At 41.6% G+C, this 12381-nt stretch overlaps 1 protein-coding gene across 27 annotated transcripts in view; it reads right to left on the reverse strand.

Annotated features, from left to right (window-relative positions):
- rims2a (regulating synaptic membrane exocytosis 2a) overlaps positions 1–12381 on the reverse strand; it is a 343114-nt gene that overhangs the window by 35248 nt on the left and 295485 nt on the right. For 21 of the 27 annotated variants that reach the window (XM_061949203.2, XM_061949186.2, XM_061949179.2 and 18 more), the window contains one exon: positions 4271–4488. In XM_061949203.2, the coding sequence (XP_061805187.1) occupies positions 4271–4488 (218 nt within the window). Of the gene's footprint in view, positions 1–4270; positions 4516–12381 lie in introns of all 27 variants that reach the window. The other 6 variants (XM_061949235.2, XM_072912969.1, XM_072912970.1 and 3 more) reach the window with 1 other exon arrangement.

Raw genomic sequence — 12381 nt, forward strand, 5'->3', positions numbered from 1 at the left:
TTTAAATGCAAAGCACCTCAGGGAAGCAACCTAAATTTCGTTGGACCTGTACCTGTACATGCACACTGACAATAAAGATCATTCATTCATTCATTCATTCACAATGGTATAGTTTTTACACACTGTTTAGTGCGTAGTATTTGGATCTTAGTAGAACATGCCCTTAGTCTTTACTTCTCCTACATCCCACAGTCTCACGTATAAATCCATTTGATGGACAAGTGGTAGTTAAGCTTTTGTCAAACAGCACTACATATAATTAACTGTTTGTTGGAACACTAAGGACAGTAAGAGTTGTTTAAAGCCCCAAAAGATGAGACATAGACACACTTGTTCTCATCACAGGTACATTTTGCTGCAATCTGGCTGTCAGGGAACATGGCGGAAAAAAGACAGCTCATGTCCTCGGATGACTTGATGAGTCGTATCAATTCACACATTTTAGTGCCCACAGTATCTCGGATTTGAGGACTTCATTTTTTGCAGAAACGTACACAGTTGTCTGCTTTGTTGATGTGGAAACTGTAGTAGTGTAGCTGCAGAATCAGCGCTCATATGTATGTATACTGTTTGGGTATTGTGCTGCAAGCAACTGTGGCTACAGTTTTCCCCTTCAAGTCTACCTCGTCCATATTTGAAATGTCATATGTTTTACAGCACAGTTTGCATTTAGCGCGTCTTGGGTCAGTGTCACTATTTGTATTCATCTTTTAATTTTTTTTTATTATTGACGCTGCACTTTGCTGGCATTTTTTCAGCATCGCCATAGTGGGCGTGCCTGCAGTTTGTAGACCCTTGTACGCAGTGACGTGCAGTCAGGGGAGGCAGGTGAGGTGGGGCCTCACGTGCCGTCATGGAAAGAAAAAAAATGTAAAAAGAAAAAAAATGTATTAAATTGTTAAATGTATCCAGTGATTATACTATAAAGTTATTTTTCATTTAACTTCACCAGTTTTAGATTATTTTTATTCAAAATCGCTGAATTTTCACATTTGCCGTTCAAATACTGAGAAGAGACGGTGCGGTGATCAGCAGCCAGTTGAGGCACGTCAGTGAGTTGAGCCTCACCATGGATTGTGCAATGACTCGGCTAACTTCTGGCCTGCTGTGCAGTGAGACCGTATTGCTATATGAATTATATTATACATTTCCATAGTTTAGTTAGCTGAGGTATATAATGTACAGTGTATTTTGTCAACAACTGTATGTGTGTAACGTATTTCTTGTGCTGAGCAATCATAAAACGGCTGCGAAGACGCACTGTGTGAGGCTTGCAGTAATCCCGCCTCCTGGTGGTAGAGTTGTGCCGCATATTGTGTATATTGTGTTGCTGGCACGGCCACTCTCCCCGCACACGCCATTGTAGAGATTGCACAAGCTGTTTAGCGCGTGGTATTCAGATCTTATTCATCCGACCTTGTAAGTCTTTTTTTTATCTTATTATGTCGATTATATTGGATTAAAGGAGCGTAAAGATGACTATGTAAGTGTTATTTATCTATTTATTTGAATTACGACAATGCAATAAAAGTTATTTAATAAGAAGCCAAAAAGTGCAAAAAGAATAATGTTTGTGTTGGAGGAGTTGTGAATGAATGAAATATGAAATCCGTGCTGCAGTCTGCAGGTGTACCTAATGTTGTGGCCCAGCAGCGACTGCAGCATGGATTTCATATTTCAGTCATTCACAACTTCTCCAACACCTCTGTTTGCTGGATGTATAGATCAACTACAAATCTGACAAATAGGAATGAGTTTGGACAACTACACACACACGTCAAGAAATGCAGTGTACCTCGCATCGAGGATGCCCTCGAACTCTGCCAGCTGTCGCATGAAACTTGCGTTCAATCCCCACCTTCTACCAACCTTGTCACATCCGCTGTGTACTGATACTTCTACCATAACTACTGTGACTTATTGTGCAATTTATTGTCTTGTAATTAATGTACATCAGAGCTATTCAAATTTTTTGTATTTAGTGTATTAGATTCTGCAACTAGTGTTTGGATCCCACTGTACGCAATATCTGAAGAGCAAGGAAAAAAGCATTTCACTGTGGTGTACTCTGCATGTGACGAATAAAACCTTGAACCTCCTTGAGCAAGACACTTCACCCTTGCTCCTGATGGGTCGTGGTTAGGGCCTTACATGGCAGCTCCCGCCATCAGTGTGTGAATGTGTGTGTGAATGGGTGAATGGTGAAATAGTGTCAAAGCGCTTTGAGTACCTTGAAGGTAGAAAAGCGCTATACAAGTATAACCCATTTACCATTTACTATTAGTGGGCGTGTTGCATGCGATTTACTACGACGTGTGCAATTGAAAAGTGGTGCTAAAAGAGGATTTTGCGTGTACTATACGGAGCATCACCACGGAGACACTGCACATCCATTTGCAGTGGCATTATGCTATGTTTCCAAACATGTAGCGGACATATACCCCTTTTTTATGGGCATTTTAGCAGCAGTTGTGCATTTACAGTGAAACCACTTTTTTTTTTAACCGTTGAAATCGCGCAGGAAGAGAGGCTGCGCTAACTACGGCTCAAGATGCAAAAAAATGTACTGTATACTTAAATAGGTTTTTTTCATATAAAAATATATGAAAAAAATACCGCTGCTGCCCACTGCTCCCCTCATCTCCCAGGGCAGGGGTCGGCAATCCGCGGCTCCGGAGCCGCATGCGGCTCTTTGATCACTCTGATGCGGCTCAGCAGCTTACTTGCTGAACCCCCAAATTTTCCCGTGAGTCTTCCGGATTTCAGTGCCTCTCGCAGAAAACTCCCGGGATTGATATTCACCGATTTTCACCCTTACAGCTATAACAAGGGCGTGCCATGATGGTACAACATTTGGCGCTCTCTACAATCTGTATTAACAGCGTGACAGCCCAACACTTGTTATATAATATACATCTTCTGCTTGCACACGTAAGTGACAGCAAGGCATACTTTGTCAACAGCCACACAGGTTACACTGACGGTGACCATATAAAACAACTTTAACACTAATAATGCGCCACACTTTGAACCAAAACCAAGCAAGAATGACAAACACATTTCGGGAGAACATCTGCACCTTAACACAACATAACAAACACCCAGAATCCCATGCATCCCTGACTCTTCCGGGCTACATTATACACCCCTGCTACCACCAAACCCCGCCCCCACCCCAACCCTGCTCCCCCCCCCCTCTGTGCGTCGGTTGAGGTGGGCGGGGGTGTATAATGTATCCCGGAAGAGTTAGGGCTGCATGGGATTCTGGGTATTTGTCCTGTTGTGTTTATGTTGCGTTACTGTGCAGATGTTCTCCCGAAATGTGTTTGCCATTCTTGTTTGGTGTGGGTTCACAGTGTGGCGCATTATTAGTAAGAGTGTTATAGGTTTTTTTTAATACCGCCAGCGTCAGTGTAACCTGTGTGGTTGTTGACCAAGTATGCCTTGCTGTCACCTACGTGAGCAAGCGGATACACCATACAACGTGTGACTGATCAGGCACGCTGGTTGTAGTGGGTGCTATATGCTGTACCATCACGGCACGCATGACGCTGACAAGTGCCATTCATTTAAAACCCGCGTGCCGCACCAGCTTTTAAATTCCATATAAAGGTGTGGGCAGCGTGTCTGAGACCCCTGGTTTATACATAGCACAAAGCAAAAAGAAAACTTTGTATGCAGTGTTATTTCATTTAAAATTTCAAAAATATTTTGCGGCTCCCATTGTTTTCTATGATTTGCGAAACTGGTCAAAATGGCTCTTTGACTGGTAAAGGTTGCCGACCCCTGTCCCAGGGGGTGATCAAGGGTGATGGGTCAAATGCAGAGAATAATTTCGCCACACCTATTGTGTGTGTGACAATCATTGGTACTTTAACTTTAACTTATTACAAATCTGTCATTCAAACCGAGACACACCGATATCTTTCATAAACACTGATATTCAAATGAGCATTAGAAACCCCGACAGCAACATGGCTGTGACACATATTCCACAATACAGCGTAGAAGCAACAGACATCGTCGTGAAAACTGGGAATAAGACAGATAACAACAGAGCAGGAGAGACATTTCCAGGAGTGACGTAGCCTAGAAGAAAGAGAAAGATGTGAGGAAAAAACGCCTTTGCCGTGTCCGAAACCTGCTGACTGCGGTAAAAAGTTGTGAAAAAGGAAAAGAGAAGACTGTAAAAGACGCAGAGTAATGACATAAGATGGCCAGAGGACAGATGTGCATACACACAAAGACAGCAGAGTGATGATGTCGTTACCTGTTTGGCTTAGCTGAGAGGTGCTCCGGCTCTTGCGCGACATGCCAACCATGGCCTGCATTTTGGCACCGATGCTGGAGCGCCTCTTCTTGTCGTCGGTGCCTACCGTGCCCACGGCCGTGTCCGACTGGCTGCCGTCCGTCTTTTCCAGGTTGCACATGTCGCCGCTGATGCTGGTGCTCTTGGTCAGGTTCACGCCGCCCGACGATCCCATTTGCCTGTTTTTCATTTTGGACGCAAAGTCACTGTCAGCCACCACCATTGACAGGGGGAGGCAGGTGAGACACAGGAGCGGAGAGGTGGGACGGGCCAGAGGACAGCGGAGAGGGTGCGGCAGGAGAGATGAGAGAGGCGGAAAGTGGAGGAGAGGACGGAAACAGAAAAAAAGGTAAGGTGACAGGAGAGGGAGAGGAGATGAGGAGGTGTGGGGGTAAAAAGAAGAGAAGGACAGTGTTCAGGTACAGGAATTCATGACAGACATTACAGTATAGATTAGAGCTATATGTGACTTTTACATGTGCAGCATTCCAGCTTGTAAGTGGGACATTTTGGGGGCTACTAATTAGAATAACACTTTCTAATATTATGAGTAATAAGCAAAAAAAGAACGTAACATTTTTGTACTGCTGCATTCATAAACCCTTTAAATCAGCTTCATAATAGATAAATATACTTTTAAATGATATACACTATATTGCCAAAAGTATTTGGCCACCCATCCAAATGATGAGAATCAGGTGTCCTAATATGCCAGGTGTATAAAATCAAGCACTCAGGCATGGAGACTGTTTCTACAAACATTTGTGAAAGAACGTCCCGCTCTCAGTGATTTCCAGCGTGGAACTGTCATAGGAAGCCACTAGGGATTTCCAATAATGGCTTTTTGCCGATATCCGATATCCCTATATTGTCCAACTCTTTAATTACCGGTACCGATATCAACCGATATATGCAGTCTTGGAATTAACACATTATTATGCCTAATTTGGACAACCAGGTATAGTGAAGATAAAGTACTTTTTAAAAAAAATCAATAAAATAAGATAAATAAATTAAAAACATTTTCTTGAATAAAAAAGAAAGTGAAACAATATAAAAGCAGTTACATAGAATCCAGTAATGAATGAAAATGAGTCAAATTAACTGTTAAAGGTTAGTACTATTAGTGGACCAGCAGCACGCACAATCATGTGTGCTTACGGACTGTATCCCTTGCAGACTGTATTGATATATATTGATATATAATGTAGGAACCAGAATATTAATAACAGAAAGAAACAACCCTTTTGTGTGAATGAGTGTAAATGGGGGAGGGAGGTTTTTTGGGTTGGTGCACTAATTGTAAGTGTATCTTGTGTTTTTTATGTTGATTCAATAAAAAAAAATAAAATAAAAAAAAACAACCCCGATACCGATAATAAAAAAAACGATACCGATAATTTCCGATATTACATTTTAACGCATTTATCGGCCGATATTATCGGCCAATAAATATCACAAGTGGCATCTAGAGATCAGACCTGTGCAACAAATCCAGGCGTGAAATTTCCTTGCTCCTAAATATTCCAAAGTCAAATTTATAATAAGAAAAGTGAAGAGTTTGGGAACAACAGCAACTCAGCCACCAAGTGGTAGGCCACGTAAACTGACAGAGAGGGGTCAGCGGATGCTGAAGCGCATAGTGCAAAGACTTTCTGCGCAGTCAGTTGCTACAAACTCATTCTCTTCATGTGACCTTCCAATTAGCCCACGTACAGTACGCAGAGAGCCTCATGGAATGGGTTTTATGGCCGAGCAGCTGCATCTAAGCCATATATCACCGAGTCCAATGCAAAGCGTGGGAAGCAGTGGTGTAAAGCACGTTGCCACTGGACTCTAGAGCAGTGGAGACGCCTTCTCTGGACTGATGAATCACACTTTTCCATCTGGCAATCTGATGGACGAGTCTGGGTTTGGAAGTTGCCAGGAGAACGCTACATTTTGGACTGCACTGTGCCGAGTGTGAAATTTGGTGGAGGAGGAATTATGGTGTGGGGTTGATTTTTAAGAGGTTGGGCTTCGCCCCTTAGTTCCAGTGAAAGGAACTTTGAATGCTCGAGGATACATTTTGGACAATTCCATGGGATGGCACTTCAAGTTCATATGTGAGTAAAGGCAGGTGGCCAAATACTTTTAGGAATATAGTGAAGTTGCAGTGCAGGTGTTTACATACAGTAACAGACCTATCCTATGAGTTATATATATTGCGCTATAACGATTAGACTACGTATATATAAAATAAAACAATAAACACTATTTTAACACTCGTATTGCACACCAACAAAACGATTACAGTAACCACAGGAGTGTGTCATAAAGTTTTATGGCTACTCAGGGCCTCCACAGTGCTGTGCATGGGGGGAGGGGGGGGGGGGGGGGATGTAGAAAGAAAATGTAGAAAATCAAGACTACATTTCCTGCAATTGGGTGAAATTCTTAACTATATTTTACCTTTCGGTTTATTATCATTTACCAACCTCTTTTGGCTGTTTTTGACACTTACATGTCCCATGTAATGTTCCACAGAATGTTTAGTTTTCTTTTGTAGATCATTTACTATCATTATTATCATTGAAAATGTAATGTGAAATTGTATAAGATGCATGCAAACAACTCAAAAAACGTTTCCCATTTGGCAACTCTATCCAACAGCCACCTTGAGTAATACTTCCAGTGTTGTGACCTCTGTTTACATCCGTCACCTCAAAAATATACCTTCTCGCTGGCTACTAATAAATACCCTAGAGCAGAGGTCCCCAACCACCGGGCCGCGACCCGGTTCCGGTCCGTGGATCAATTGGTACCAGGCCGCACAGGAAATGTAAAAAAAATTAAATAAATAAATAAAACATTTCTTAAATCAACATAAAAAACACAAGATACACTTACAATTAGTGCACCAACCCAAAAAACCTCCCTCCCCCATTTACACTCATTCACACTCAGTCGCACAAAAGTGTTGTTTCTTTCCGTTATTAATATTTATGGTTCCTACATTATATATCAATATAGATCAATACAGTCTGCAGGGATACAGTCCGTAAGCACCCATGATTGTATTTTTATTATGACAAAAAAACTTAAAAAAATTTAAATTAAAAAAAAAAAAATATATATATATATATATCAAACCGCCCCCCCTCCCTTCCTGGTTTGTGGGACAATTTTTCAAGCGTTGACCGGTTGGGGACCACTGCTCTAGAACTTATGTGTCAAAGTCATGGGATGATATTTGATTAGTATTAGAACCGGCCCGCAGGCCACAACCGCCTGCTGCTGTTTTGCGCGCACCAATACTCCATCAGTGTTGGCGCAATTAATTTTCAAAATGGGGTCCCAGGAACCCCATCAAGTCATAAAAATGGGTTCCCACAGTACATTTTTGGGGTCCCACTTTTTTGTAAGCGTTTTGAAAACAAATGATGAATGTATCCATTATCCTGTTATATCTTACATTCTATATTGTGGTTTGGAAAAAGGTTGTCACAAACGTTACTTAAAGGCCTACTGAAACCCACTACTACCGACCACGCAGTCTGATAGTTTATATATCAATGATGAAATCTTAACATTGCAACACATGCCAATACGGCCGGGTTAGCTTACTAAAGTGCAATTTTAAATTTTGCGCCCAAATATCCTGCTGAAAACATCTCGGTATGATGACGTCAGCACGTGACGTCACGGATTGTAGAGGACATTTTGGGACAGCATGGTGGCCAGCTATTAAATCGTCTGTTTTCATCGCAAAATTCCACAGTATTCTGGACATCTGTGTTGGTGAATCTTTTGCAATTTGTTCAATGAACAATGGAGACAGCAAAGAAGAAAGCTGTACGTGGGAAGCGGTGTATTGCGGCAGGTGTTGTGCCGGATAACACAGCCGGTGTTTCATTGTTTACATTCCCGAAAGATGACAGTCAAGCTTTACCATTGGCCTGTGGAGAACAGGGACAACAGAGACTCTTACCAGGAGGACTTTGAGTTGGATACGTAGACGCGGTACCGTGAGTACGCATGCAGCTGCGGCTTCCAAACATTTGATCGCTTGCCCGTACGTGCGTGCCGCTATGTGCATGTCACATACGTAACTTTGGGGACTTTGGGGAAATATATGTGCTGTATGAACTTTAGGGAGGTGAACGGTACTTTGGGCTGTGGGATTGAGTGTGTTGTGCAGGTGTTTGAGCTGTATTGGCGGGTTATATGGACGGGAGGGGGAAGGTGTTTGTTATGCGGGATTAATTTGTGGAATATTAAATATAAACCTGGTTGTGTTGTGGCTAATAGAGTATATATATGTCTTGTGTTTATTTACTGTTTTAGCTGAATATCAGGTCCCACCCGCCTCTCACAGCATCTTCCCTATCTGAATCGCTCCCACTGCCCTCTAGTCCTTCACTCTCACTTTCCTCATCCACAAATCTTTCATCCTCGCTCAAATGAATGGGGAAATCGTCGCTTTCTCGGTCTGAATCGCTCTCGCTGCCGGTGGCCATGATTGTAAACAATGTGCGGATTTGAGGAGCTCCACAACCTGTGACGTTACGCTACTCGTCTGCTACTTCCGGTACAGGCAAGGCTTTTTTATCAGCGACCAAAAGTTGCGAACTTTATTGTCGATGTTCTCTACTAAATCCTTTCAGCAAAAATATGGCAATATCGCGAAATGATCAAGTATGACACATAGAATGGACCTGCTATCCCCGTTTAAATAAGAAAATCGCATTTCAGTAGGCCTTTAATTCTTTAAAAAATATATATTACAAAAGAAAACACATTTTTTATGCATATGTAAATGCATTCAGTTATAAACATTCATTCACTTTCTTCTTTCCTTAATGGATCTAAACTTTACCGCTGCCGGTATTTTTTTCTATATTTTTATTATCATATTTTCAGAATGTGTTCGTTCTATTTTTGGCCAAAGAAAACAATCTGAAGTTGTCTTTATTTTTTTAGTTTTAAGGCCATGATTTAAATACAGATGTTCCTCCATGCAGCCCCTGAGCAAAAATGACTTTGACACCCCTGATGTAGACAAAAGCTCTGAGTCTCATAAAGCCAAATATTTTTTTAAAGTACATTTTTTGCATATATATGTGGCACCTTGAGACAAGAATATGTTGATTAACAATCTAAAAGCAACATTTCTTCCTTCACTCGTTATTTGTGCAGTTTTATGCATTTATATGTATATAATATAAACATCTTATATCAAATCCCAATCGCAATTTTGGAGAGAAAATTTGCAATGAGACTTCAAATGTAAACATATAGTAAGAGAACGTAGTAGAAATGTTCTAGAACAAACCCCAAACCTAATCAATTGTTCCTTATTCCATTTTGGATATTTCCTTAAAGTAATTACGCAAATAAGTAAGTAAGTAACACCAGCAATCACAGAGGTAATACTTCCGATAGTTCAAGCTTTAAGATTATTTGAAAACTAGCTTCGCAAATCTTAAGGGTTAAAGGGGAACATTATCACCAGACCTATGTAAGCGTCAATATATACCTTGATGTTGCAGAAAAAAGACCATATATTTTTTTAACCGATTTCCGAACTCTAAATGGGTGAATTTTGGCGAAATAAACGCCTTTCTAATATTCGCTCTCGGAGCGATGACGTCACAATGTGACGTCGCATCGGGAAGCAATCCGCCATTTTCTCAAACACCGAGTCAAATCAGCTCTGTTATTTTCCGGTTTTTCGACTGTTTTCCGTACCTTGGAGACATCATGCCTCGTCGGTGTGTTGTCGGAGGGTGTAACAACACGAACAGGGACGGATTCAAGTTGCACCAGTGGCCCAAAGATGCGAAAGTGGCAAGAAATTGGACGTTTGTTCCGCACACTTTACCGACGAAAGCTATGCTACGACAGAGATGGCAAGAATGTGTGGATATCCTGCGACACTCAAAGCAGATGCATTTCCAACGATAAAGTCAAAGAAATCTGCCGCCAGACCCCCATTGAATCTGCCGGAGTGTGTGAGCAATTCAGGGACAAAGGACCTCGGTAGCACGGCAAGCAATGGCGGCAGTTTGTTCCCGCAGACGAGCGAGCTAAACCCCTATCGACCCTAGCTTCCCTGGCCTGCTGACATCAACTCCAAAACTGGACAGATCAGCTTTCATGAAAAGAGCGCGGATGAGGGTATGTCTACAGAATATATTAATTGATGAAAATTGGGCTGTCTGCACTCTCAAAGTGCATGTTGTTGCCAAATGTATTTCATATGCTGTAAACCTAGTTCATAGTTGTTAGCTTCCTTTAATGCCAAACAAACACATACCAATCGTTGGTTAGAAGGCGATCGCCGAATTCGTCCTCGCTTTCTCCCGTGTCGCTGGCTGTCGTGTCGTTTTCGTCGGTTTCGCTTGCATACGGTTCAAACCGATATGGCTCAATAGCTTCAGTTTCTTCTTCAATTTCGTTTTCGCTACCTGCCTCCACACTACAACCATCCGTTTCAATACATTCGTAATCTGTTGAATCGCTTAAGCCCGATATCCGAGTCTGAATCCGAGCTAATGTCGCTATAGCTTGCTGTTCTTTCCGCCATGTTTGTTTTGTGTTGGCTTCACTATGTGACGTGACAGGAAAATGGACGGGTGTTTATAACGATGGTTAAAATCAGGCACTTTGAAGCTTTTTTTTAGGGATATTGCATGATGGGTAAAATTTTGAAAACAACTTCGAAAAGTATAATAAGCCATTGGGAACTGATTTTTAATGGTTTTAACCATTCTGAAATTGTGATAATATTCCCCTTTAAGGAAAATATTTTTGGAAACGTCATTTGGGCCGGAATAAAAGGCTTAACGAGACAGATTTTTTTGCCCTGGTCGGCCTGAGCAAGACAATGTGCGTGACAGGATTGATTTGAAGTTGTTTTGTCAGCTGCTCTTTCCAAAGTCAATGAGAGATTTTCAAGCTAAGAAGTCCTTTAATGCGATGGACTCGACCTTGATGCTGCCAGAAACTAAGTGGATAATTGACATCTTTGTCGTATTTTACACTGCTCTGCAATGAGAGTTGATTCTCTGGTGCTTCCTATTTAGTCCACAGCCCAAATTACCATCTTATTTTAGCTCATCCAGTTACATTATCTTTAAGGGTGCTACATGAGTCACCTCATCAGCAGTGCCAACACCCTTGGGCTACTGATCACAGCATATAAATATTCAACCTTAGCCATCTTATGAATATCATTTTGACAGCTAATTCCATTAATTACTTCAACCAGTCTTTGCATAAGCTGCTCTTTTATATAACTTGATCTGCATTACGATCATTCAAACTGGGAATAGGCTAATTATTAAAAAAAATATATATATATATGTTTTCAAAAAGTAATAAAAGCTGTGATGAAATCATCCATTGGAATTGCATGTTTGGATTTAAAACGTAAAAGAACACTAAGGCTGTGTTGTGGGTGGCGAAACAAGCCAGGACACGCCGTACTCTTCCTTGTAAACGGTTCTGTTTATGCCAATGCCCGTGCCTCGAGGTCTGCAATGGATCGGTCTTCCCTCTAAACATAAATAGTGAGAGCCCGCTGTGGTTTCAGTGCCTTTGATTAATTCATTTTCTACAGAAGCTTCAGGGAAAGAATAGTTTTGAAAGGTTGTTGCACGTTCAGAAGCTTTTGAACACAAAGAACGAGAAGCAAATTCACATCACTCATTCTAATAAAACAGGTCACGTTGTACCCGGACAACAGACCTGGGCAAAATACATCCGGTTGGCCGTATAAGGCCCGGTAAGATTTTACATCCGGCCTGCCGAACGTTTCCAAGCAAAGCTTTTTGACCTTGAACATCAAAACTGTAGCCGCCAATATGACGTGCGGCACTGTTTTGAAATGACCCTAAGTCTTGAACTATGGAAAGTATTTCAATGGTTGAATGGTTGGTAAAGGGGTTATTACGATAATCAAAACTCCAGGCAGACAAGGCATCAAGCAGTGTGGGCGAGGTTTGTTTCCAGAGAAGTCAGCCTGAAGCGCGGGTGTCGAAGGACGGACGTGAAAGCAGATTTCTTTTTGCTTGATTATAAAAAATGCG

The sequence above is a fragment of the Nerophis lumbriciformis genome, linkage group LG04, assembly GCF_033978685.3.
Source record: "Nerophis lumbriciformis linkage group LG04, RoL_Nlum_v2.1, whole genome shotgun sequence".
Lineage (NCBI taxonomy): Eukaryota > Metazoa > Chordata > Actinopteri > Syngnathiformes > Syngnathidae > Nerophis > Nerophis lumbriciformis.